This window comes from Zea mays, chromosome 1, assembly GCF_902167145.1.
Source record: "Zea mays cultivar B73 chromosome 1, Zm-B73-REFERENCE-NAM-5.0, whole genome shotgun sequence".
NCBI lineage: Eukaryota > Viridiplantae > Streptophyta > Magnoliopsida > Poales > Poaceae > Zea > Zea mays.
The window spans coordinates 5,658,285-5,685,772 of NC_050096.1; the positions used below are offsets into that span (position 1 = coordinate 5,658,285).

General features: G+C 48.2%; 1 protein-coding gene across 2 annotated transcripts; it reads right to left on the reverse strand.

Annotated features, from left to right (window-relative positions):
- Positions 1 to 846: 846 nt before the first annotated feature.
- LOC100383060 (uncharacterized) lies at positions 847 to 7,901 on the reverse strand. Of its 2 annotated transcripts, none has more exons than XM_008646150.2 (4): positions 7,820 to 7,901; positions 3,503 to 3,685; positions 3,115 to 3,386; positions 847 to 1,753 (listed from the first exon to the last, which is right to left on the reverse strand). In XM_008646150.2, exons 2-4 carry the CDS (start codon positions 3,663 to 3,665, stop codon positions 1,100 to 1,102), a joined length of 1,089 nt encoding a protein of 362 aa, XP_008644372.1. In that variant the 5' UTR covers positions 3,666 to 3,685; positions 7,820 to 7,901; the 3' UTR covers positions 847 to 1,099. The 2 variants fall into 2 exon arrangements, with proteins under 2 accessions (XP_008644372.1, NP_001169207.1); NM_001175736.1 differs by lacking the exon at positions 7,820 to 7,901 and adding an exon at positions 7,703 to 7,797 and having other exon boundaries at positions 865 to 1,753.
- Between the last annotated feature and the right edge of the window lie 19,587 nt (positions 7,902 to 27,488).

A 27,488-nucleotide genomic window follows, 5' to 3' on the forward strand; every position in this document is an offset into this window, starting at 1 on the left:
GATTAGAAACTCATACGTAAACCAATCTGGTTGGGACTTATCTATAACTGTACACAATATAAGGGTGCTAGAGAGACCCTAATCAAGGCTATTGATGTTGTTTCATATATGATCAATGCCACATAACCATGAGACGATTGCCAACTCCTTTTGGGCTTGTTTAATTTAAAAGCCACATGGAGATGGAGTGGGATCGGAGGGGCTAAAATCATCTTGCTTTTAAAGGGGTGTTTGGGAATAAAGTTTTTCTGCAGTTTTGGAAGAATACTGCAGTATTTTCAAATACTGCAGTATTATATACAGAATGGTGTTTGGCGAGCTAGCTAAAATCTCTGTTTTCAAAACTGAAGTATTGCAAATACTATAGTTGTTTTAAGGTATTCTAAACTTAGGTCTGGACCTCAGTTTCCAAAACTGTAGTATTATAAACTGCGGTATTGTCATGACTAAAGTATACTATAGTATTTCAAAAACTATGGTTTTCAAAAACTTTGTTCCCAAACAGGGCCTAAAATTGAATAGCAATGAGATTTTATAATGCCCTCCATTCCTCCTATTCCCAAACATGCCTTTAAGTTGTTTTATACTATTTTTGTTATTCTTAATTTGTGCAATCAACAAAGCTAAGGTGAGTTTCTGTGAATTGCATGATAACATTAAATCGTACCATAGTGAAATAATAATTGTCTCATAGTTCTAAATTTTGGCTTATGGATGGATGGTTGCTTCACGAAACAACCACCACTGTCACCCTCCCTCCCTCCCCCTCTTCTCCTGCCTGTCAATCATATGTGCCATTTTACAAACCAAAGTCAGAAGTGCTATGCATGTTAGGTCACATCAACGGAAAGAATTAACACATCTGCCGGAATGGCATGCATCTTATGACTCTGCACAGAGACAGATGAAAATTACAATCACATTTGTTGGCAAACATACAAAGGGAAAGTAGTCAAGGAAAAAAAATAAAAGAGAGACCAACTTTCAGCTATAACCACATAATATATGACACGCACCATCCCATGTACGCATGCATGCATGCATCCCTCCGCGCCACACCATGCACGCGGGCGGCGCGCCGGCCGTCCGCGCCCGCCACTCATTTGTCGAACACACACAGTCCAAAGTCGCCGTCGTCCCCGGCGGCCGGGCCGAGCAGCCCCGTCCACCTCTCCGCCTCGTCTCTCCCGTCGCTGTTGAGGAACAGCAATGCCGCCATGTCATCATCCTCAACGTGGTCCAGCTGGGAGCCCACGTTGCTGGCGGCGGCCGTCGACGACGCTGCCGCCGCCTCCAAGCCGCACTCCGCCGCGGGGCTGAGCTGCGACGCGACGAACTTGTCGAGCGCCCTCCAGTCCGTGGCCACTTCATCAGCCCGCGCCTTCTTGCCCGGCCGCCGGCCGCTGTCGGCGGCGTCCACAACCTCATCAGAGGCTGACGCCGCCTGGCTCTTGTTGGCCGGCGCCGACGGGCTCTCGAGCTGCGGCAGCTCGACCAGGTGGCTGGAGGAGTACTGCAGCAGCGCGGCGGCGGCGCCGCCGTCCAGCTCGGCCTCCTGCTTGAAGCGCGCGCTCTTGTTGGACTGCTGGCGTCTGATCTGCGCGTACGACGCCGCGTTAGGGTCCACGAACGCCGCCGCCGCCGCGCCCATGGCGCTGATCTCGCGGTAGGCGTAGCTGGGGTCCCCCCATGCCATCCTTGCCGGGTACGCTGTTCTCTTCTTGAACGCTCGGCACACCACCCAGCCTTCTTCCTGAAGCGCTCGGAAATTAAACTGATTAGTTAGATTGTTAAAATGAGGCGTGCAGGATTGCAATATACAGTATCGCCTCCATTATCGCCTATCTATCTCCCCACTGTGTGCGATAGTGGAGTGGCGAAGCATTACCATCAGTACATTGATGAGTACCAGCAGTAGATACTAGATAGTTGCAAACAATGGCGCGTGCAAGTCTGCAAGAACGTTCACACTGGGAAACCCTAGCTAACCAGGACATGCATGCGGACGCGCATGCATGCATCTATATAGGAAAAGTTCTTGTGAGTGGTGAGGCCGGCGGGATGACCGGATGAGGTCTGCATATATACTTTACTCAGAAGAAGAATAGATGTCTTCTTCGGAGGGTCAAGTCTCACAAAAGGGAAACTTATCTTCTGAGAGCTAGAAGAAAGCAATTAGCGGCTGTGTTTGTGTTGTGCCGCCGCTTTAATTATTTGCTACTGGTGTTATACTAGGGTCCATCAATTCAATACTGGCGCATGACACGCATCATGGACTTGACAGATTTGTGCGCACTACTTTAAATTGAAGAGGTCGATGGATCTCCTGGAGTCCTGGTCTCTGTAACGGAGACATTTATCATATACCACTGTATACTAATCTTATTAATGCTAGCACATCTGGTTAACCTGAAGGCTCTTCATCAGTATATGATAAAGCTTCATCATATACACATCTTGGTCTCTGTAACTGAGTATATATATATATATTAACCTGTGTGTAGTACGTAGTCTGAGAAATCAAAGATGGGGTCTACAGAATAAGCAAAGGTAAACCGAGATATATGATATAGTTAACTTAATATGTAGTAGTACTAGTATCTAAATTAACGACCGATATATGATATAGTTAACTTAATATGTAGTAGTACTAGTATCTAAATTAACGACCAGTCAAGTTGACTGTACTCTCAACTATGGCAGGTAGGTAGGCAAGTAACTCTTCACTAGCATCAACTACGAGAGGCACTCTATTTTCTTCTTCTTAATATAACTAGCATGTTTCACCTAAAAACTTCATGGCTAGTTTGTAAACTCAAATCCCCTTTAATATTGGAGAAGATTTAGGAGAAAATAAACTAATTCCACTCTCAATCCTCTCTAATCCTTTAATATTGGAGAAGATTTAGGAGAAAATAAACTAATTCCACTCTCAATCCTCTCTAATCCCATAGAGGATTTGAGTTTCCAAAATAGCCCTCAGTGATTTTATTTTTTTTTGGATGGAGGGAGTAGAATAGAATTAAACAGAAGAGTATATATGCTTAGTGGTGCATCTGATACAATGAATATGGGTAATTTAAGGTAGATCACTGTGAAGGAGATGGAGCTTGCCTGCGGCGGCGCATTCTCGTCGGTCTCGAGGCGGTACTCGTGCATGATCCAGTCGGTCTTGTGGCCGTTGGGGGCCCTCCCCTTGTAGAAGACGAGCGTCTTCCTCATGCCGATGATGCGGCTCTTGTCGTGCACCGCCTTGTCCCTGCCCGTGGCCTTCCAGAAGCCGGCCATGGTGGCCCGGTTGGTCCGCGTCCCCGTGGGGTACTTGCGGTCCTTGTAGCTGAAGAAGTACCACTCGTTTTGCTCCTCGTACCCGATCCCGCAATGCCCTTGAGAGATTGAGAGCAGAGCCAGCCAGAGCAGGAAATTTAAGATCATCGCCAGCAGTTCAGATCGACAGGCCGGATCGGAACAGGCTGGCCGGAGCTGCGGCTAGCTAGCGTACCTTGGAGATCCCATGGCTCGATGCGGTAGAGGTCGATGTCGCGTATGACGTGGAGGTCGATCTTCTGGGCGGCCACCTTCTTCCTGAGGTAGTAGCCGACGAGCTCCTCGTCGGTGGGGTGGAACCTGAAACCCGGGGGCACGCATGATTCCATGGAGTTCATATGATCACCTGCACCTGCACCTGCGTAGTAGTATGTGCGTGCATCAGATTCAGCGCGCGCGCGACGACGACGCCCCGCTCGCTCAGGCGCTGAGAGGCCCCGAAATGATTGATATAGCTCGCGAGTGGCATACATGCATGCACTAGTACTAGTACTGAATAAAAGAAATAAAGAAAGAAAAACGGCAAGAGTGCCCACATCATTCGATACAAGCCTGCTCTGCCCGCAATTTTTTTAAAAATAGTGGAGTGGAACCGCCGGCCAGGGCAACAGCCAACAGCGAGTGCTCCAACTCCAAGGAGAGGGAAGAGGAGGATATACTAGTCTACTACAATGGAGTACATACTGAATGCGTAGCATGCAGCAGTGTGTATGGGTTTCAGCGCTCTAGAAATTAAAATAAAATGCAGTGTGCAGCCAAGCCATGGCTGTTGGGACTGGAAGGAGACGGTACGGCAAAAGCCTGGGGGTGGACGACGCAGGGACGACAAACAAACGGAGGAATGAAAGCTACTACTACAGGCCTGCGGAATGATGGTGTCGGCTGTGGAATCAGTCAGAGGGCATGTGGGCTATAGTTTCCGCGCGCAGGGAATTATAGCGGCAGCGCAGGACGCATGGTCTGCCTCTGCCTGCCCCTCTCCTCTCCCCTCTCGTGCAACCAGCTGCAGTGATTTCTTCAGCGTACTGTGGAGTGTGGACTGTGTGGGCTGCTTCAGATAGGTTATAGTACTATGCATTATTATAGTGCTGAAAATTAATAAAAACACACCACGGATAACAGGCCTGGTCTGGTCGCCTGCTGGGTGGGGCTGCGACGAAAAGGCGAATAGAAACGTGAGGAAGGGCGGCCCTTTTCTAAAAAGTTGCACTGCACTGGCACTGCGCGGCCTCCTCTCTCTCACAGTCTCACTCCGCCGAGCGCGCGGGCGGGACACGGGAGGCAGCTGGGGCAGATCGACAGGCATGCAGAGAGAGAGAGAGAGAGAGAGAGAGACAGACAGACAGACAGACAGACAGGCAGCAGAGAGGAGGGAGAGGGGTGCCACAAGGAAAAAGCTAGCGGCGGCGGCAGCAGGGGCCCGCCGGGGCACACACGAGACTCTCTGTTGGTTTGCCTGCACCGCCTCTGACCGCGCTGTCTCTCCGCCGGGGCACAGCCACAGCACGAGGAGACGGTGGGCAGCTCGCTCGCGCCCTGCCCCTGCCTATATTTGCTGTGCTCCTGCGCCTTGCTCCCGCTGGGAGTGGGAGTGGGAGGAAGAGGAGGAGCATTGTGTGTGGCTGGCTCATGGGGCATGCATGCGCAGGCATGTCAATGTCATCCATAGACAGAGAGAAGAGAAGCTATAGCTAGCTATACTGCCTACTAGCTAGCTATAGGTCCAGGCCAGGCCATGGGGACTGGGGAGTAAATCATTTTCTCCTTTGGCCTCTTGTGGGGTGCATTGCATGCTTGTTTGTTGCCTTGCTGCAGCATGCATATGACTGCATGAGAGAGTAGAGAGAGAACTTTCCATTTAGTCATCAGTGCTGGATCTCCTTCCACATATTTCCTGCCCCACTAGCTAGCTAGGGAAATCATAAGTGAAAAAAGGGGACGACCCTCGATCTATTGTATTTACCATGTCTCTTCGTTAGTATCCTAGTTAGCTTGTTCCAAAATGTGGCATCCGAGACATATATACGTATACAAAGGTCAATTTGAGGACAAACCATATGTAGCGATCCGATCCTTAGAGAGAGAGAGAGAGAGAGGGGGGGGGGATAGTGACATGATCCAAGCATAAATGATGAATGGTTTAAGTTTATCGATTAGAGCAACAGAGAAGGTAGAGGATAGCATGTCCATCCATGAAGGCGATTTACACGGTTGAATGAAAGTAATTTGGTACTGTATATGTAAATCCTCCTAGTGTGCGTGTCTTATGTGTGTTCCTTAAAGATCTTATCAAGTCCTTACTCTCCCCGCCCGTGTCCTAAAATAAGTGACACGTCTTTTTTTAGAAGTCATTTTTAGTCTAAATATGCATCTTAAATAATATTATTATTTATTAGATTAATAGTGGAGTATAATTTTGTAATAATTATATATACTCAGAGATACAAATGTTAATAATATATACTTTCTATAATTCTAAAAAAAACTCTTCATGAAAACGAGATGCGTGTGTGGTTGTTTTTTTTTATGGATAATACCCTATCAAATCCTCCATATGCATGTGACAGGGGCATCACATATATGTATATACTGGACAAATTAAAAGGGCAGGCAATTCTAAGCTTAATAATAACACACATAAAACTTCTAGCTAGCATACAATTCATTTTTCACATGATAAATGATAATATCAATAGACCCACCACCTACATATCTCGCCCAATAGTTCTGTTGATTTTGATCTGATTACATAAGGTAGTAGTGAAAGTTTTGGACAGGTGACTCTCTGCTCATGTCTTAAATAATATAAGGCAAATCAGAGCGAAGGTATTACTATATATAGAGAGATGATTCGATGGAACCAATCGTGTACGTAGCTATGTGGTGAATCACCGAATGTTCTGTGACCAAAATGATGGGTAGGGGTAGGGCTCACAAATTACAGTCACAGCACAGCTCAGGGAAAAGGGTTTACATGAAGCAGGGTGGCAGAGAGATCTAGTTGATCAATGGTGGTCCTGGGAATGTAGAATGTCTTGTGGACCCAGCGTCGTGGTTAATTTTACTCCGTCCCAAGTGAACTGCATATTTTAGCTCATATTTTCCTAGCATCACATATTGTCAGTTTGTATCATTTGTGTGTAGGCACATATATAGTCATGTGGTGCCAAATTAAATAGCTAACACACATGCAATGAAATCACACATTTATTTTTAAACATGAAGGTGCTCAAATGCGACTATATATCAAGTATCTATCTTCTTTATTAGTTTATGCGCAATATGGTCATGTATGTAGGGGTGATAACGGATCACGATCCAAATGTTTCTTCATAATTTGTTAGGGCCCCTAAATTTATTTTAGTTCAAAAATGAATAGAAATATAACTCGATCCTAATTCGCTCTGATCATTAAATTTTATAGTGTAAAATTTAGAATCGACTGTCACCCCTACATATATGCAAAACATATACCGTTCTGAACCTCTAGAGACCTTAAGCAATAACCACATTAAAAGTTGAGATTGATGCTTACCCCCACCAAAATAGGTGCATTTATACGGCAAATGTAAAAATTGTTGATTGCACCTAATCATTCATTTATCTTTTTTTTTTGTGAAAAGCAAAATAAAGCAGACAAATGAATTGGAATGGTCATGCATTTTCTAAAAGAGAGATGAAAATATGACTGTACATGAGCTCAAATCAGAAGAGTGGTCACAGTGTCACACATACACATTTTGATTGTTTCCAAAAGATAAAACTTGACTTACTAACAAAAATCCTAATATTTGCCTATTATTTTGGTAGCAGGTCTGAAGGAAAAATAATGATATAGCAATCTACTATAGTTCCAAAAAAAATCTTTGGATAAATACATGCATGCATATGACCGAGTTAAATTAACAGTTATATATAACCATAAGGTTTTTTTAGTAAATGTTACATGAAAATATAGGCTTATCTTTAGTTAGTTATAATTAAGTGCATTGATTTTCCTCTTAGTAGTTTCTTGTTTCACTGATCCATCCATTGATCGGTTGATACATATGGTGTACACAACACCGCGCCATGATGTAATAAGTTAATTAGGCTCTGATGGTGCTCTACATGTGTGGACGTTTAAAGACCCAAGAAGAAGGTGGTGAATGATGAAGAGGAAAATATGGGGGTTGGGGGTATATGTCTTGGCATCGAATTGAAATAGGCCCTCTGTCAGTTACGATTCAAGCAGAAGGATAAAAAAGAGATCAAACGGGATCAGCAGATCAAATAGATAAAAAGCTAACAGATCAACATATGCACCTCACCGGATTGATCAGCGGCCAAGCGATGTGCATAACCAGTACAATGAATTCGAAGCCTTGAAACTCACCTTGTCAGATAGAGGATCGATCTATATATATAGTGGTTAGTTGCAGAACAAACTCTTGTCAGAGGAAGAGTGTTGTGCGCATATATGAGTTCTTGATCTCTCAGAAGTTGTAGCTACCTTATGTTTGGGAGAATAAATAGCTTGATGAGGAGAGCTGCGCTTTGTGCTGGCCGGCCGGAGAGGAGGTGTAGAGCAGTATGAAGGAGAAAGGAGGGGAGAAGGTGGCGAGTATTAAAAAAGGCAGCAAGGGACGGGGGGGTCGCCCTCCTTTCCGTCGCGCGTGGGCGAGGGGAATGAAGGCCTGTGGGCCCGCGCGGGCCCCGCAGGTGACATCACGCGTCCTCCTCCTTCTTCTTCGATACTCTTCGTCCTTCCCCTACATTTCGATTCCTTTCTAGCTCTAGACTGGCCTCTTGGATCTCCATGGTCCATGCATGTACTGCAGTACAGCCACAGAACAAAAGAACCTTGAGATAGCAGTGTGTAGCGTGTATTGGATTGAGCCTGCCTCAAGTATACTGCGCAAGTGCGCATCTTGGCGATAGCAATATAGCATTCGCTTTGCTAAAGCCAAGCCTAATTAGCTATTAGCGCAGCCACCAGTTTGCTAGCTACTTGCAAGCCACGTTTAACCTAGTTAGGGCTACTATTATATATACAGTCTATCCATATATAACGTCGTTGAGATTGAGCTCCGTAGATGCATGCATGATGTTGTTACTTTAATTTGCTCTCTACCTGTTGCATTGTATGTGCTTAACTTAAGATTTCTCGATAGTTATTGATGTGGCAATGCACTATAGATACATGGTATTTAACTATGAGTTCTTGACACTCTCTTTGAAGAACTAGCATCCATGGTTTTTGATGCCAGATCATGACATAAAACACATGTTTGTAACTAATCCATAATTAAGGATGTAATTCAGATTCTTCATCATCTTGTTTCATGGTGAAATGTGACCAGACGGGGGCATGGATGAATGATTGTAAAAAAAAACGCTTTTCATCTGCGGCTAAGCCTGTTTTTTGTTGCAATCAAGTGCGTGTTCTTACAAACGGTACCACCGCTGTGCTTTCAGCTGTTTATAAAGGACCACGCTGCCCGGATGACAGAGATGAACAAATTACACTCAGCAAGCTTGCAGGCCCCGTACGTACAGTTGTCCAGGTATCATGATGAATCCACTGTATCATTGCATGGGCTAGGTTTCTGCTGAATGAACTCGCGACTTGATCAGTCTGCAATTGTGTATTTTGTATATGCTCATGATCTTTTATATAATTAAGGAAATGTTTTTTATTATCTCATATAAATCTATATAATTAATACTACTACATGCCAACAGGCAACATCCCTCAAGTCTTCTCTGCTTGACATGCAATACAGGCCGGCTCCTGGCTCATTCCTTGATTATATATATATCATGCTGTGTGCTACCTTGAAATTTGTGCTGTCAGCCTTAGAGCATGCATGCACCAAACTGATGAGGGACTAATTGCACATGTTAGCCTTAGCCATTAGCATTTAATCGATTATATTTCCAGAAGCATGATCAGTGCGAATTATGATGTCGATAACACCGGGTGTCTCGTAGGCATGCATTACAAAACACATGCTGTGCAAAATATGATGCCACCTACTACCACTGTTTTTATAGGGCGCAACAGCAAATCCTTGTTCGATAAGACTGAATCGAAATTGGGAACCCTCACATCATCCCGGTTCTCATTGCTTGCTTGCTAGCTAGCTAGCTAGCGCCGTTGATCAACTCATGATCAAGGAAAAGATATTTACAATGATGCAGTGAAAGCGACCGAACTTCACCTATATTAATTAATTCGCGGCGTTGTGCCCTGTCTCTTTTAATTAATCTAGTGACCGGCCTGTAAAATGTTTGCTAATAGTATGAACAATGCCACAAGTTCTATATGCCCTGACCAACTTTACACTAGAATCCAACTATAACTAACGGTATGATTAGCTGAGCCAAGGAAATCTACAGAGTAGCTAGTGTTGATTATTGGCGATCACATTATTATAAATGTGTGTCAATTCAACAAGACCACATACATATATGTAGATGATAAAAGGCAAGGGTGGTGGTCAAAATTCTTGGGGGCATGCATATGGTAGGGCACGCATATATCTGTAGCTAGATCTTTTCTTTTTGTTCAAGCAAAGAAAGATCAAAAGGCAACGAAAAGTTCAAAGCTCGACCTTTCTTCAGTAATACAATCCGGCCACCTTTTTCAAGTTTACCAGGGCATAGTCAATGTACTAAAAATATATATACTGCTCTCTTCTTCATCCACAAAAGGATACAGTTATTACTTTTGGATGAGTCAAACAATTTGAACTTTGACCAAAGTTACACAAACAAGGTACTGATATTTATGATACAAAATAAGCACCATATAAATTAATTATAAAATATATCACTGTACATAAATATTAATATTATTCACGATAATAAACTTTTTCGAAGCTAATCTAATTAAATTGGTTTGCACGAATCTCGCAGCTGTAATTTCGTTCTTTGGATGTGGAGGGCGAGTATGCTTTTTTGTGAACAGGAAAAGAGAGCTCGTTACCTAAAAAAAGCTTAGAAATCAAACACTGTCAGAATCTCTGTCCGGCTTGTTCTCCCGCCTCGATCTAAGGTTGATTTATTTTGGGACAGAAGAGTACTTGTCAAGGCCTCAAGGGCATGTAATACTTTGGTGAACAACCTGCAGTTGTTGTATCCATGTACATTGTTTTTTTTTTCTATGCAGAATTTATATATGTTTGGTGTGTACTTGACTAACATAGGAACAAATATGAGTCCTCGGAAGTAGTTGAGCAAATAGATAATTATCTTTGTAGCGTTGTCACTGCAAGGAAACAATGATGCGCTTTTGGTCTAGGGACCATGCACATGTGTCCACATCCAACAGTGCGGAACCCTCAAAGAGCTAGAGAGATAGGTGGGCATGCATAGGCAAGCGCGAAAGGTTTATGCATGGTGGACACAGGGCCCCGCCGGCTGCGCAATTTGCTTGGCCTCGGCATCATGCTCCTCTCGCGGGCGAGTGCACTACAATAATTCCGCGCGCACCGGCGCCGGCCGGCCCCGTCCCCGTCTGTTATTTCGTTAATTCTCCTCTCTGTCGTCAGAGTCAGAGCTATCCATCACTTATTACTGGAACCAAACAGCCGAACTGACACTGTTACTATTAGCTTAGCCATTAAGTAGTAGCTTTGAGGTGGATGGATGGCCACGGACCGAGAGGTCAAGCCGATCGATGAGCCCTATGAGGTAGCCAAGCCAAGCAAGCCTGCCGGGGCTCAGCGCAGGCAGGCAGCTGGTAATGATCATGCATATGCAGGCTCGAGATCGATCTCACGCGCGCTGATCCCGAGGGATGAACCCGCGCGCGCGCCGCATGCGAGAGCTCCTGGTCACTGTCGGCGAGAGCGAGACGACACATTCCCTGACGAGAATGCGCTTTTGCCCCCTGAGCGACACGTTTTCAGAGCCTTCGTCATTCAGCAGCAGGCTCTCGGATCGGCTGATTAATTAATGAATTCTCCCACCGCCGGCAGTAGTCTGTGGCGGTAGACCCATCGTCGTCGTCTCTGCTTTGTTTATTTGGGCCAGGGATTAGCTACTGCGTGGTGTGCGGCATTAGGAAACAGCTAGATGCAGGCCAGTCGGATGCATGCTCAGCTCGCTTTTCGTCTTCTCACTGGCTCCCTCGATCTGTATGTGTGCTTTCTTTCTCTCTCTCTCTCTCTCTCTCTCTCTCTCTCTCTCTCTCTCTTGCTTCTTCATATCTATCAGCCAGATATTTTCTGCGCTTCGTCGCGTCAGGCGCGCGGCCTCTAGCTTCCTCCTCCATGACTGAATTCATGCTCCATGCATGCATGGACCATCCATTTACTAGCTAGCTCGCTCGCCGATCAAATGAAGTACACACTAGCAACTCATTCATGTTCGTCCAAAATGAAGTACATCATGCGCCGCGCTTTTCCACCTGTCATGTCACACACTGCACACTCCGTGGCCGGCCGGCCGGCGTTGCGCTGTTAGCTTCGTCCCCGTCGGCGTGCCGCCCGGTGGTGTGGGATAACAGGAACAGCAGACCGGCCGGCCGGGAAGGCTGTAACGGCACGCCATGTTCTTTGTTTTTGTGTGCACACCGTCCACCAAGCATGCATGTAACAGCATTTCTCCCCCTCTAAACTAAAAAAAGGGGGGCACGTAACGTAACGAATAACAGGATAAGCTAGCTTATCAGGCAGCTGTTATACGTACGCTAGCTTGTGGCCACCGATTGGTCCTCCGGGTATCTATATCATCTGTTGCTAATCATGCATGGCCCCACCACCCGCCGGTAGCCAGCGAGGCCGCCTCTACAAACTAGCTAGGTGGCTGTAGAGCTATAGCTAGCCAGCTGCTTCTATCTTACTACTCGTACTTGTATTTTAAGCTATCTCTGGAAATCTAGCGTTATTCTATAGCTACAGGTGTCGTAGCGAGTGCAGTACAGTAGTATACTGCTAGGCGACAGCAACATATATACAGCACCGTCACCGTAAAGCAGATCGATGCAGGCGTACGTGTTCGTCCGAGAAGAGAAAAGGGTAGCCAAGTTGCAGCACTGAATCTGGCGCTGTCTGATGGGGCGCCGGCCGGCCGGCCGCCAGGACCCTACCATGCAGTACCTCTCATCCTCTGAAACTGGACACGTACGTAGCGGCAGCTGATCGTCGCTGTCTCGGTCTTCATCAGGGCAAGTAAAAGGAGGGCCGGGCTTTACGTACAAGATACAGCAGCTGGTAGCTAGAGCTAGTATGCGGCACGCACGCACACATCTTCGCGTCGTCCTTGCTTGTAGTACTCGACGGCGCTTTATTAGGGCTACGAGGATCTCCACTTCGCAATGTGTGCGATCGCGCATGAGCTCCTTCTGACAGCCGGTTGGTCATGCTAGCTGTTGCTTCTGTACGTACGTGTGGCATGCAGGCATGGCCGCATATGGCTGCAAGCTTGCAGGCACATGTACAGCTAGCGATCGATCGCGAATAATGATGGGGTATTGGGGTGCACAGCAGGTGCACTACAGATCGACGTCGTACGTACAGGGACTGCCATGGGCATGATATGTGGTGCATGGTGTATTGGTGTGCACAGGTGCAGCGCAGAGCCACACACAGCTATGGCTTCTTCTTCTGCGCGTCGTCGTTGACGCGTTCTATGCATGATCACGCAGGGATTCAGAAAGCAAGGCTGTAAATATCTAGCTGGGCCATGCTTTTCCGGCGATGCGCGACGGGGGCACCGCAATGCATGGATGCTGATGCTGTTTTCTCTTTCCTGCTGCAGCTGCACCAGCAGTGACTGAGAGCTCCATGCACCGGTGGTGGTACTTGATCGCAGCTGCAGCGGAAGGGATGGACCAGAGGAGATATGCGTGCGTGAAAGATGGATGCACGGCCGATGAAAAGCTCCTGCCTGCCGCCGTGACCCGGCCGTGAAGGAAGAACATTTTCACGTTATGGCATGCGTTTCGGCAACAATACTACTCGAGTGTTGTGGTGTGGTGTGTGTGTGCCATGCATGTATTGGGCTATGCTACGCTACGCTAGTAGTAGCAGCTAATCGTTGCTTTGTGGTTCGCTTTCATTGGTGGGCCGGCACGGCGCGCGGCGGCGGCGCCGTGCGTATCTATGCACGTGGTTATTATTATGGTCACCGCACACTACACACACCAAGATATTTGTGTAGTAGTACTATACATACTCCAGTGTGCATGAGCCCAGAAACTTTGGAGTCACGAGTCACTGATCGGTCGGACCATTTTGCGTACACGTGCATGCAAGTGCCATATCCTGCCAGAAACAAGAAGATGGCATAAAAATGCAGGAGAACAGGAACCAGAGATGCATGGATCGAGTATGTGTGTAGCGTGCCGCCATACATACTTATCCGGCCGGTGCGGTGCGGGGCGGTGCGCCGGTGCGGATGGGGACGGGCGCATCGATCGGCTGGCCGCCGCCCATGCACTCCTCCTACCTCTCCTCCCATCCCATGCGCGCACGCCCGGCGGCCCGGGTCGGACCGAAAGACCAACCGGGCGGCCGGCCCCCATACGCGCCCGCCCAATCATACGCAGCGCGCTCGCTCACGGTCACGGCATGATTAGCCCCGGCCCGAACGGATCGATCGATCGGACGGAGTGTGCGCAACGCGCAATGCCAGCGCGCAGGCCCCGCCGCCGCCGTGCGTGCGATGCCCGCGCGCGCCCTACGTGTTGCGCCCTCCGCGTCTCGGCGGCTTGCCGCGCCGCGCGCAGTCCACAATCCAGCCACCTGGCGGGCCGGCCCGCCCGCCCGCGCACAATCATGCAAAACTGAATCCACAGCGCTCGCTCCGCCGGCTCGGTTAAACTACGAGCGATCTGCAGTAGTATTGATCGGGCACCTTTAGCGTTGGTCCATCAGTATCGGTTTCTTTGCATCCGGCAGTGATTAAGATTCTTAAAAACCGACAGTTAATGGTCACGAATTCACGAAACATGACCACAAAGCAACTATCCTCCGTGACTTCTACGCGAATCTCTTTGGCAACTCCTCTCCCACCAATTGGCTTTTCGACCTTGTTGCTCTTTATCCTAAAAAGGCCCTAATTAATACCGCCCTCGATCGCCCGCCTTGATGCTTCTTTCACCAACACCGAAATGGACGACGCTATCAAGCTTATGAAAAAAAATGGACGACGCTTGCGTGCTCTCTCCCTATATGTATCTAGCGGTATACTAACTATGTCGCCTCCAGATACTCAGGTCTTCGTCATGTCCTTCTCCGTCAACGAACATGTACGTCTGCCTATTTACTTCCCTTCCTGCTCTATGAAACCTTAGAAGTGGGGAGGCGAGGGATGAGGGTCATTGCTTTGCTGCCTATGGTACCCGTTCGATGGCTCGGCATCGCCTGTCTGCATGGCTTTTTCCTTAACACAGCGTTGATTTGGTATGCTTCTATCGCTTCTATGTACATGTCACCTATCCTTCTGTCATTGCAAAAATTATTGTGTTGTTCCTCTATTATTTTGTGTGTTAGTTTTTTGTTGTACTAAGGACTGGACATAATTTAGGTGTGTTAATACTTTATTTATTGCCTGCACATGGTTTGTGTTTTTGTGATGATGGCTCATGGATCCTGCAAAATATGTGTTAGGATTTGGAGATCTATGCGGGCACTAGCACAGGGTGCTCGTCCCTTGTGTTCTTGGCACTTGCAAGCATTAGATCGTTTTTGAGACCACATTGGCGCAATGGACTTCATGATGTTTGAGGTTGCTGAATTGGATGGAGCAACAATGATTTGTCACCCTAACAGTAAAAGGAAATGTTATTTGTTGGTTTTAAACGTTAGTAATTGCTACGAAGTACCATAATTTGTATGGAGCGCATCCACTTTTTATTGATGCATGACTTTAGCAACCACTCCATATTTTGATCTATCTTTTTTATAAGTTTGAGTTCATGTGACTTATTTTAGAAACTTGAGCTCAATCTTTCTCTTATTTTGGTCTCTATATGGTGGAATTATGTCATTCCGTAATCTATGTTCGTTCAGTAAGTCTTTGTGAACTCTCTTCTAATCGCTCCCTTCGTTGGTCGTGTTGTACCAAGACATATACGATGAAGTATACAACAACATCAGTTAGTCAAATCAAAAAAAATATTATGCGGGAAGCGGAGACAATCGATAAAAAATCTTGTGATCTTTTTGTGGATAGTTTTATGTGGGTATTGTTGTAAGTCGTCGCAACGCACGGACAACCGACTAGTTGGTCTCTATTTTTTACTTATCTGTCTGTACGTATGCTCAGTGACGCAATCAATAGTGAAGATTTGGCCCTGTCTCTGCATATGCTTCTATAATGCAAAAAAGGTCACATACTGTAGTAGTTTCGTTTAGTCCCCCCATAATTGTTTTCGCTCTGTCTCTGCATATGCTTCTATTCTATGACTGTGAGGCGTGAGTTTAGCCACAACACATATACCTGTAGTTTTACGATGTTTCATTCATCGGCGGCTGGTGCCCTCCACCAATAAAAGAGGCCTCATTTTAAAACCTGTTCAGGGCCTCAGATTTTGCTGGCACGGTCATGCCTCTGCTCACAACTTTGTGGTAGAGCATGGAGGGTCTCGCGGGTTAGTCCACCATGGTGCGGCCATGCGTAGCGCTGTCTTGCCCGTCGTCATGGACATGCGTCACCTATTGTCGTGTGTAGGCGTACACCGGTATGGTGTATCTGTCACGTCCTTTTCGGTATGCGGGTCACTGTAGAGATTCTGACGTTGAGGTCCCTACGACAAGGGTTGACTGGCCACATTCGTCGGTGGGGGTTTGCCCGGGACAGTACGTGACGACGTACCATTCGACATTTGGTGAGGACCGTTCGACACCGTACCCGAGGCCTGGCCATGGTTTGGTGATCACTACAGGAATCCAGTTAATTCCCGTCGACTAAAAACCGACGGGAATAACTAATTCCCGTCGGTATATGGCTAACTCCCGTGGGCCCTAAGCCGATGGCCATCAGATGTAGGGTATAAGCTTATTCCCGTCGGGGGTTGACGGGAATAAGTAATCCCTGTCGGTCACGTATAAGCCGACGGGAATTAGCGTTAACTCCCGTCGGCCAGGTCAAACCGACGGGGATTAATGTTAACTCCCGTCGACACGGGCGGGTGCGGCCACGGAGGGCGACGCTCGGCGGGGCTGGGCGTGGCGGCGCTCGAGCCGGGCCGGGGGCGGCGGCGCACGGGCGGCTGCGACCTCGGAGGGGGGGGCGCTCGGGCGGGGGCTGGGCACGGCGGGCAGTCGGACGCGCGGGCAGACGACGGCGGGTGGTCGGACGCGCGGGCAGACGACGGCGGTTCGAGTGACGGAGAAGAAGAAATGAGACCGCGCGTCCGCGGCCTGGCTCTAAAACATTTAATCCCCGTCGGCCAGAATACGGGACCGACGGGAATTAACTTAATCCCCGTCGGCTTGTGACGTGGCCGACGGGAATAACTTAATCCTCGTCGGCTTGTGACTTGACCGACGGGAATAAGTTAACCCCCGTCGGCTACTAGGTGGCCGACGAGAATTACTTAATTTCCGTCGGCCAGAATACGGTTCCAACGGGAATTAACTTAATCCTCGTCGGCTTGTGACGTGGCCGACGGGAATAATTTAATCCTCGTCGGCTTGTGACGTGGCCGACGGGAATAAGTTAACCCCTGTGGGTTTCTGATTTGGCCGACGGGAATTAATATAATACTCGTCGGCTACTAGGTGGCCGACGGGAATCGACGGGATTCCTGTAGTGGATGGTGTGTCTTGTCATGATGACACGGGGCCTGTGGCACCGGGTCGGCCCTTCTCTTATATTGATTAGATCAACACGGGACCTGATTGCTCGCTCCGCCTCGTGGTGTCGCTTGTCATAAAGTTGGTCGTCCACTCCGTCTCACGGGGTTGCTCGACAGGGACTTGGTCATCCGCTCCGCCTCGCGAGGTTGCTTGGCATAAAGTTGATCGTCCACTTTGCCTCGCGAGGTTGCTTGGTAGGACTTGGTCATCTGCTTCGCCTCGCGAGATTGCTCGGCAGGGACTTGGTCGTCTGCTCTGCCTCACGAGTCCAAAATCCTAAACCCTAACCCTTTTTCTGTGGTGGTCGTCACGCGCTGAGCGTAAGTCCAAAAAATGGTTCTTCTAGGGGCGGACCCTTTCTGTGGTGGTCGTCACGCGCTGAGCGTGAGTCCAAAAATTATTCTTCTTTGTCTAAAAAATGGTTCTGCAGATTTAGGGAGCCTTTGTCGAGTATCACAGTGTCACTCGGTAAAGTCTGTGTCACCATCACCTGGCGCTGTGACGGCAGCTTTTCTTTACCGAGAACCAAGTGGCACTCGACAAAGTCTTTGTCGGGTGTCCGACAAAAAGTACTCAGTAAAGAAGCATGTACAACTCAGCGAGACTTATTTGCCGAATGTCACACTCGGTAAAGAATTTGCTGAATGTTTTTGAAACTTCAGACACTCGACAAAGGAGCTGTATTCGATAGTGCACAATCTATTATAGTTCAACAGAGATTGTTTGTCCGTCACCGGCCCCGCGATCTCTCTTTAATTTGGAGCCTTTTCTTTGGCAATCTCGAACTGAACTGACAGCACAAAGGTTATGTGTGCGTTGCAAGTCGTTTTCGTTTGGTGGAGGAAAGGCGGCGCACGGCGAGAGAGATCGATCCTGCAGCATCCTACATTCCTACTAGCTTGGCGTAAGCGGCAAAAAGGAAGCTGCCTTATGTAGCTAGCTAGGCGACCAACAGTGAAGCCTAGCTAGCAGCTTTCGTCTCTCTATGTATATCCATATATCTCGAAAGAGTACACGTGAGCGTGTGTGTGTGTTACAGTAATTAACAGTACATGTGCATGTGTAACTAGCTAGATAGCTTACCGGCAGCGGCAGCACTGTCATCAGCTCCCCTTGAAGGAAAAGGCTGTTTTGCCTTTCCTTGTAAAAGCTACCGCCCAAGTGTGTAGCTTGAGCTATAGCGACGCCGCGTGAGTGCTTATGGTTGTTATATATGACAGTACTTGTGAGTTGTGACATGCTCAAAAAATAAATGTCACACGCAGTGGCTGCCGGGGGCACCAGTGTGGTGAATTTGGCTTGGCGGCAGGCTAGCTAGCTTAAAACGAACTAGCTACACTCCGCTAGTGTGATGTCATGTGCTTGTATATAAGAGCCAGAAATGCATGCATGCATGCATGACTGCCTGATTATCTCTACTAGCTTTGGCTAGCTAGCTAGTGGATGGAGGGGTGAACGGCAAGGGATGGAAATGAAATGGCGAATATGCATGGATGCAAGTTAACTATCCCAAAGTAATAAACAAGCCGTCAGTGAGCCGCGATCATAGTATTGTTTTGTCTGGTCGTCCTACGTGGCGGAATAAGGCCGGCGCGGCGATGGCGTTTGGTGAAGCGAAAGGGACCGCCCGCTGGCAGCCTGGCTACTGGTCACCCCAAAAAAAAAAGGAGCGCCAAAAAAGGGTAGGTGATGTATATAGGATAGGGAAGAGATAGATAGGTAGAGATACTTGTGGCACACTCTTACCACTTTTGATAGTACACATGTGATGTGAGTGAGCTGTGAGCATCAAGCTTCTTGTGTCGCGCGCGTTCCATCTCTTCTTCCTTCACTCCTCCCCTCTCTCATGCACACTCCTGCCTGCTCCTCCTCGCGCTGTACATGCATGCATGCATGGCCTCTCGATGATTCCAGGCCATCATTCATTGCCCGATCACCTCCGCGCACTTCACTCCTCCCACCCTGCCGTTCCAGGGCATGGAGCGCCATGGTGCTGTGTGCGTGGCTGCATGCATGCATGCCTCACCTCGAACGGGGAAGATCGATCGATCGAGCATGGCAATCAGTTGCTAGACGACCATTGTGCCGCCATGCCAATGCTTCATTCATGCACGCACGCATGCGCGGGTAGCTGACTAGCTGGTCACATCGACGACTGCAGAAATATTTATTGTAAAAAATGAAAAGTTGCTGCAGTGCTGCTGGATATATATTGTAAAAAAGGGAAAATAAAAAACAGAAGGTAGTGCGTGATATTAATCTTCTTCATCTTCGTCGGCGGCGGCGGCAGCTTTAGAGAAACAAGCTTCGCTGCTTTGGGGCTTTAGTTTCGTATAGAAGTGGCATCCGGGTTTAATGTCCCTTTAGTTTTAGGTCTAACGTCTAACACTGCTGACTTTAGTTCAGGTTGGTGGTTTAATTTAATCGGGACCAAAGGATTATCTTTTTGGTTCCATGTATCCAACCGTGCAAGACCTATGAGATGCAAAATTCCAACCGTCCCTGTTGTTTGATTACCTGAATATAGGTTTGGACCAGGCTGGGCGCGTGCAACACACCGGCCTCATCCAGGCTCGTGCATACGCACGAATTCCGCATTCGTGGGAAACCAGGCTCTATGCGTGCATCCGAGGCCGCATCCTCATCCCCGCGCGTCTTCCTCTAGGGTTTGGCGTCGACGCCCTCAACTGCCGCTGTCGAGCTCCCCCTCTCCCTCTCCTGTCTCCACTCACCCTCGAGTTGTCCCTCTCCGTCTCCAGTCGTCGTGAGCTAGGGTTTGGCACCCTCAGTCGTCGCTGTCGAGCTCGCCTCAGTCGCCGTTGTCGAGCTCTCCCTCTCCCTCTCCACTCACTGTGAGCTAGGGTTTGGCGCCCTCGGCTGCCGCTGTCGAGCTCCCCCTCTCTCCGTCGAGCTCGCCTCAGTTCCTGTTGTGGAACTCTCGCACCCTCCTCTCGCACTCTCCAGGTATCTTCAAAGGTAAGGAGGTTTGACATTTCCCTCTCCCCCTGGACATGAGGTCTTCGCCTCAGTTCCCGTTGAGTACTACTGATTTGAACCAACTGATATGAGAATCTTGATTACTACTGGTCTAAGAATCTGAAGGTCCTAAAATACCGCTGCTTTTGGCCGGATGAAGCCACCTTTGAACAGATATGGTACAACCATGCTGCTTTTATAGCTCACTCTCTTAACAGAATTGGTATTCTGGTAGATTTAGTTCCCGTTATGTGTATAGCCATGCTGCTTTTATGTTATTAATCTCGTTATGTGTATAACCATGCTGCTTTTTATGCTATAAATCTTGTTATGTGTATTATTTTCTTTGTCAAAGCATTTGTTAACATATCACTCTATGTTATCCTATCGTTCTTCTCAACTAGCTTAGTCTGTAAGCCAGGATAAGTCTTACACACACCCAACAAACTAGGTCTAGATCTCAACTCATCGCGCTCATCTAGTAAGGTGGCGTGTTTGGTCTACAATGTGGTGATGTTCAACATGTAAACAGCGCACTCATCACATTCAGTCTCGTCGGACACAATGATAGAAGCTCTAGTAAACTCAAGCTCCCTAAGCATGCTCTCATACTTGCTCTTTTACTCTTTCTTCTTATGAGCAGCAAGCCTAAGCAACTTGTCCTCACTAGCCAAAGTAGTTGTCAGCTCATCTACCTCAACGGTAAGATCATTGGCAGAAGGAAATACCTCGGAGGTGGAGTCATCGTCGATGTCCTGGTCACCGTTGCCCACCACATCCTCACCAAGTGTCATGGTGCATAGGCCTCTCATGGTGTTGGTGAAGAAACACGGCCCATTGAGCTTGTCCTCAACCTGTCTCTCGAGTTCCTCGTCGCTTGAGGAAGAAGAAGAGTCATCAGAGTCGTGGTCGAGGTCGCTGAAGGAGGCAGGGAAGGCACACTCCTTGATCTTGGCCTTCTGGAGATACTTCTTCTTAAGTGCCTCCTATGGGAGATAGATATCCAATGGGTCACTAAGATGCAGATGCACTCCATGGGCCAACAGAGAGGCCCCCAAGAAGTCGTCTGGTAGGGCGCATAGTGGGCCTCAAATGCATGGAACAAGAACCGACTAAAGTGACAACGCGTTGGATAGGGGGGAATCTTGAAGAGTTCTACACAAGCGTACCAATCGCGTGAAGGAATCGCCTGAAATCTGAAGATGTGTCCTGTGCGCGGCAAAACAAGGGATCACTCGGAAGATAACCCAGAGAAGACAACCAAGCACCAAAAATATGCATGCTGGTAGCAATAGAGATTATGCTTAGATAGACTCAATTATTTGTACAGGGATACCTATCTAGTTGGCTATATAAGTTTGTATAGGTACCCCTACAAAAAAGGGATACTCCATTAGATCGATAGGCAACTTCATCTTCCACCTTCCACGACCACCTGCAATCTGCAAACTCAGAGCAATCCAATACTTAGCATCAATCATGACATAGGGTATTACGCACTCGTACGCCCCAAACCTGTATAAACTCCTTGTGTTCCGACGTGCCCCCCACGTACCATCGAGTAGCGATCAATGTCGTCGTCGTCCCAAAAAGCACTGTGTGGGCTACCCCATAGTGCGTAGTCAGGACCAAACACTGATAGCTAGCGCAACAGGTAAGGGGTGCGTCGTTGATTGACGACAACTCCATGGCCGTCATCTTCAACACCACGGTCGTCTTCAACACGGGGGGGAGATTTTTCCATTTCAGATCCTCTCCTGCATCGCTGACCGGAGGGGAGTCCTGCACCGTGTCGTGGATGCGGGAACAAAAGCCCTAGGGAGCCACATCATCAAATCGGCTGAGAAGGAGTTCTCTCCGAAACCAAAGATGACCCCTGATAGCAGACTGGCCCCGCCCAACTCAGGCATGAGTCAATCCGACGCGCGGCAAGGCCCGTGTGCTCCAACCAGCCCGCGCCTCATGGCAATAAGCCAATATGCTGGTCAAGGCCAGAGCCACACTAGTGCCTGTGCCTAGGTCAACTGATGCAATCGCCCTGATGCGGCTGACTCCCTTGTCTACTTCACCCATCCGGGTATGGACCCGGATCACTCGAAAGGGGAGAACAAAAGACCATGTCGCTCCCATAGTCGTCGGGGAGTGGCCAAAGACCATCGTGGCTGCCCGGTCCGCGAGGGCAATTGCTAGGCCACGAGGAGCGGTACCATGCCCCTATTTCTCGGATGTCCTCTTCATCCATGGGAGGATAGAGGATGCCTCCATCTTTGACGGTGAGCTCACCATGCGGGGGAGCCCCACAACATGAGGCACTCCTTTGCCGGAATCGGTGCCAAAACGTTCGGCGTCACCATGCAGCCAGAGAACGGGATCCCACCTAGCCCGACGAGTAGGCATTCCGTGAACAGCAGAACTCCCAACGACGAGACCTCCACCTCTCCTAGGATCACGAACGAGAACTGGCAGAACACAGCGCTAGGCACCGACGCGACCACCCGCCTCTTCCCAGAAACCTGATGTCCAACTTCGCTCGAGCCGTGCAAACGTCGAGTGAAGTCAGTGGAGTTTTGGCTCAGAACGCCAACGTCCTACCCCACACACCAGACATAGAGGGTAATCGACAAATCCTCACCCAAGCGGCAAATCACCTCCCCCCGTCTGCTCATCTAGAAGCTGACATGCGCCACGTCATCAACAGTCGTCTGCAGAGGCGTGCATCGCCGTACCTTTGGTATGGGTCGCGTCCCATCCCATCCCATCCGCTTCCCCGTAGCTACTCTGATTTAGACGTGGTGGTGCTTTGCAGGTTCTGTTGAGTCAGCTCAAGGGGTTCTTTAGGGATGTCTTCAGTACAACTTCATCTTCTGTCATCCCCCAGCGTCATCTTTCATCATGCGTAGACGCACGCCTCATACGTCGTATTGCCCCGTCCCCTCCAATGTATGGGTCACTATAGAGACCCTGATGTTGAGGGTTCTACGATCGTGATTGTTCGGTCCCATCGATCGGTAGGGATACGTGTTTGTCGTCCTGCCTGACAGAGACCCCTCAGCATCGCTTCCACGGTCCAGACATGGCTCAGTGATGTCATGTCGTGTTGAAGTGGCTTGGTAGTACCAGGTCGACTTTTCCTGGGAGTCGATTGTCGTCTTGCTGAGTTGCTCGGAGGGACAGTTGATCGGCAGCGTCGCCTTGCTGTGTTGCTCGGCGGATAGGTTGGTCGGTAGCCTGCCTCGCTGGGTTGCCCCTCGGCCAGGTCGTCGGCAGCCCCTCCTCGCTGGGTTACTCAACGGTCCTGCCTTGTTGGGTCGCTCGACGAATATTTGTTTGGTAGGCTGGTCGACTTGGTGGGTCATCCTTAGGTGGCCTTTTGGGCCTTCCCGCCGAACTACCTGTCAAGCAGGCCGTTTTGGGAGGTTTTGGGGCCTTCTTTGGGTATCATGTTCCTAGGTACCCAACACACCTTGAATGAATCAATACCACTAGATATGAGTGGGATATGTTTTTCTAGGCTCACTTGGGTTTTTGTTAGGTTAGTATTCCAAGCTATACACCCTAAGACCAAATAAGGTCTATTTATAAGGCCATAAGAGACAAATAACTATTAGTCCCTTTGCTTTGTAAAAATGTTGGTGCTAGACCGTATGACGACAACCATCGGACCAAGGCACAATAATCTGACAACTCTAGAGCTTATCATATGTACTACCCTTTTGAATGTTACCACAGGCGCCCTGCGATTATAACAATGTATAATTAGATGACGCGACCCAACAACTATCGAACTAATGCTAACTAGGGTCCGAAGTAGACCCGAGCATTCCTTGGGTCGGGCAAAAAAAACCTGACAAAAAAATAGTCAACCCGAGCCCACCAAGCCCACTGAGCCCACCAGAGGGATCGTCTTTAATGTACCTGCGAATTACCATACATGCCGAGTAAAATGTGAATGGGTTGCGCTGCATACTGCTTGAGAGCCGAGATGAGGCAAAGTTGTATTTTATTTTAATTTTTTATTGTGTCAACGGGCCGGACCGTGGGCTAAAATCGTGGCTCAAGCCCGATCAAAATTTTTTGATGGGTTAAAATTCTGGACCGCGCCCACCCATGGCACTGACCGGGTCGGGTCGGGTTTTTTTTCGGTCAAGTTGGGCTAGGTTGATCGGGTTAGGTGACACGTGCTCAAGTCTAGCCCGGAGCCCATCAATAAGTGACTAGTTGGTCTAGGATATGTCGGATTGGTTTGACAACCATGTTTGAAGTTTCTGGCTCATCTCAAAGTGGGACTACTCTAATGAATAGTGTATCCATCATGTTTCACACAATCGTATTTGTAACCGCTTAGAGTCTGACGCTCTTCAATATCCTAACATAGAGATGTAGGGAGCATCAAACTAGTGTGACACCCATCATCATAACAATGCCCAGGATCCAACGATTCTATTTTGTGCAATGCTAGGGTTAGCCATTGGAATGTCATTATGTAGATCCAACACTATGTTTTAGAGTCTACCATCTATTAAAAGTGCCATCTAATCCTTTTCTTCCATCCTTTTTACGTGTGCTAACTTCATCATATCCCTCACACTTATGCATATGAGTTAGTATTTTCACAAACATATATAAAGTGGAGTTTCATGACTTTATTAGGTTTAATGCATATTGAAAGGGAAATAGGGTCAAACCTTTTCCTAAATGATTTTGGTGGTTGAAGTGCCCAACACAAATATTTGGACTAACTAGTTTGCTCTAGATTATAAGTTCTACAGGTGCCAAAGGTTCAACACAAAACCAATAAAAAGTTAAAGTTAGAGTTCAAAAAGAAAGGAGCAAAACCAACCGAAGGTTGCCCTGGTCTGGCGCACCGTACTGTCTGGTGTGCCACCGGACAGTGTCCGATGCACCAAGGAGATCAACTCTGAACTGCTCAGCTTCGGGTTTTTGGAGAGCCACTCCGCTATAATTCATTGGACTGTCCGGTGATTGCACCGGACTGTCCGGTGTGCCATGCGGAGCAACGGCTACTGCGCCAACAGTCGTCTGCAAAAGTGAACAGTGAACATGAACAGTGCGTGGACAGCGCGCGCAGAGTCAAAGCAGCGCCAGAAGGCGCACCAGACAGTGAATAGTGACTGTCCGATGCGGCACCGGACTGTCCGGTGCCCCAATCTGTTAGAGCTCCAACGGTCGAACCCTAACGGTTGGGTGACATGGCTGACGCACCGGACAGTGTCCGGTGCGCCCATCGACAGACAGCCTCCCCAACAGCCATTTTGGTGGGTGGGGCTATAAATACCCCCAACCACCACACTTCAAGGCATCCAAGTTTTCAGTCATTTGCATTCAATAAAAGAGCTCTAGACTTCACTCCAAGACACAAACAAGAGATCAAATCCTCTCCCAAGTCCAAAATCACTCCAAACACTTAGTGACCAGTGAGAGAGAGAGATTTTCGTGTTCATTTGAGTTCTTGTCGCTTGGATCGCTTTTCTTCTTCCCCATTCTTGTTCTCAACACCTTTGTAATCAAAACAAGAGACACCAAGTTGTGGTGGTCCTTGTGGGGTCTAAGTGACCCATTTGATTGAGGAGAAAAGCTCAATCGGTCTAGGTGACCGTTCGAGAGAGGGAAAGGGTTGAAAGAGACCTGGTCTTTGTGACCACCTCAACGGGGAGTAGGTTTGCAAGAACCGAACCTCGGTAAAACAAATCACCATGTCATCTGCTATATTTCTTTGGTTGATTTGTTTTCCCCCTCTCTTTCGGACTCGATTTCATTTCTAACGCTAACCCTGCTTGTAGTTGTGCTTAAAGTTTATAAATTTCAGATTTGCCTATTCACCCCCTCTAGGCGACTTTCAATTGGTATCAAAGTCCGGTACTTCATTAGAACCTAACCGTTCGAAGTGATGTCGGGAGATCACGCCAAGAGGGATATGGTAACTGGCGAGAAGCCCGCCACAAGCCACGGGAAGGCTCCATCAAAGGAGTCCGACAACAAGAAAAGGGAGGAATCACCTCCCCGCATCAAGTCACACCGGAGTGGCGACAAGAAGAAGATGAAGAAAGTGGTCTACTACGAGACCGACTCTTCGTCGCCATCCACCTCCGGCTCCAACACACCGTCCATCACTTCTAAGCGCCAAGAGCGCAAGAAGTTTAGTAAGATCCCCTTACGCTACCCTCGCATTTCTAAACGTACTCCATTACTTTACGTCCCACTAGGCAAACCACCGGTTTTTTACGGTGAAGATTATTCTATGTGGAGTGATAAAATGAGGCATCATCTAACCTCACTCCATGCTAGCATTTGGGACATTGTTGAGTTTGGAGCGCATGAACCATCCGTGGGGGATGAAGGCTATGACTCGGACAAAGTTGCCCAAATCCGGCACTTCAACTCCCAAGCCACTACTATACTCCTCGCCTCTCTAAGTCGAGAGAGTATAATAAGGTGCAAGGGTTGAAGAGTGCCAAAGAGATTTGGGACGTACTCAAGATCGCGCACGAAGGAGATGAGGTGACCAAGATCACCAAGCGGGAAACGATCGAGGGGGAGCTCGGTCGATTCATGCTCAACCAAGGGGAGGAGCCACAAGCCATGTACAATCAGCTCAAGACCTTGGTGAATCAAGTGCGCAACCTCAGGAGCACAAAATGGGATTACCATGAAATGGTCAAGGTTATTTAAGATCACTTGTTTTTCTTAACCCTACACAAGTTCAATTAATTCGTGGTGATCCTAGATACAAGCTAATGTCTCCCGAGGAGGTTATAGGAAAGTTTTTGAGCTTTGAATTAATGATCAAAGGCTCCAAACAAATCATCGAGCGAGGCGCCACCTCCATACCCGAGGTGCAACCCGTCGCATTCAAAGCGACGGAGGAGAAGAAAGAAGAGTCTACCTCAAGTAGGCTCCCCATCGACGCCTCCAAGCTCGACAATGAGGAAATGACACTCGTCATCAAGAGCTTCCACCAAATCCTCAAGCAAAGTAGGGGGAAGGATTACAAGCCCCGCTCCAAGAAAGTTTGCTACAAGTGTGGTAAGCCCGGTCATTTTATTGCAAAATGCCCATTATCAAGTGATAGTGACAGAGGCGACGACAAGAAGGGAAAGAGGAAGGAAAAGAAGAGATACTACAAAAAGAAGGGTGGCGATGCCCACGTGTGTCGGGAATGGGACTCCGATGAGAGCTCCACCGACTCCTCCTATGACGAGGACGCCGCCAACATCGTCGTTAACAAGGGTCTCCTCTTCCCCAACGCCGGCCACAAGTGCCTCATGGCAAAGGATGGCAAAAATAAGAAGGTAAAATCTAGAGCTTTCACTAAATATGCAACATCTATTGATGAGGCTAGCTCTAGTGATGATGAGGATGACTTGCTCACTC

Bases quoted from the DNA above. Each gene is read 5' to 3' on its own strand.
- LOC100383060 (XM_008646150.2), bottom strand. From the start codon at position 3,665: ATGAACTCCATGGAATCATGCGTGCCCCCGGGTTTCAGGTTCCACCCC. The intron at 3,387-3,502 runs GTACGCTAGCTA...CAATCTCTCAAG, and splicing joins CGAGCCATGGGATCTCCAAG to GGCATTGCGGGATCGGGTAC. The intron at 1,754-3,114 runs GCAAGCTCCATC...CGAGCGCTTCAG, and splicing joins ACGAGAATGCGCCGCCGCAG to GAAGAAGGCTGGGTGGTGTG.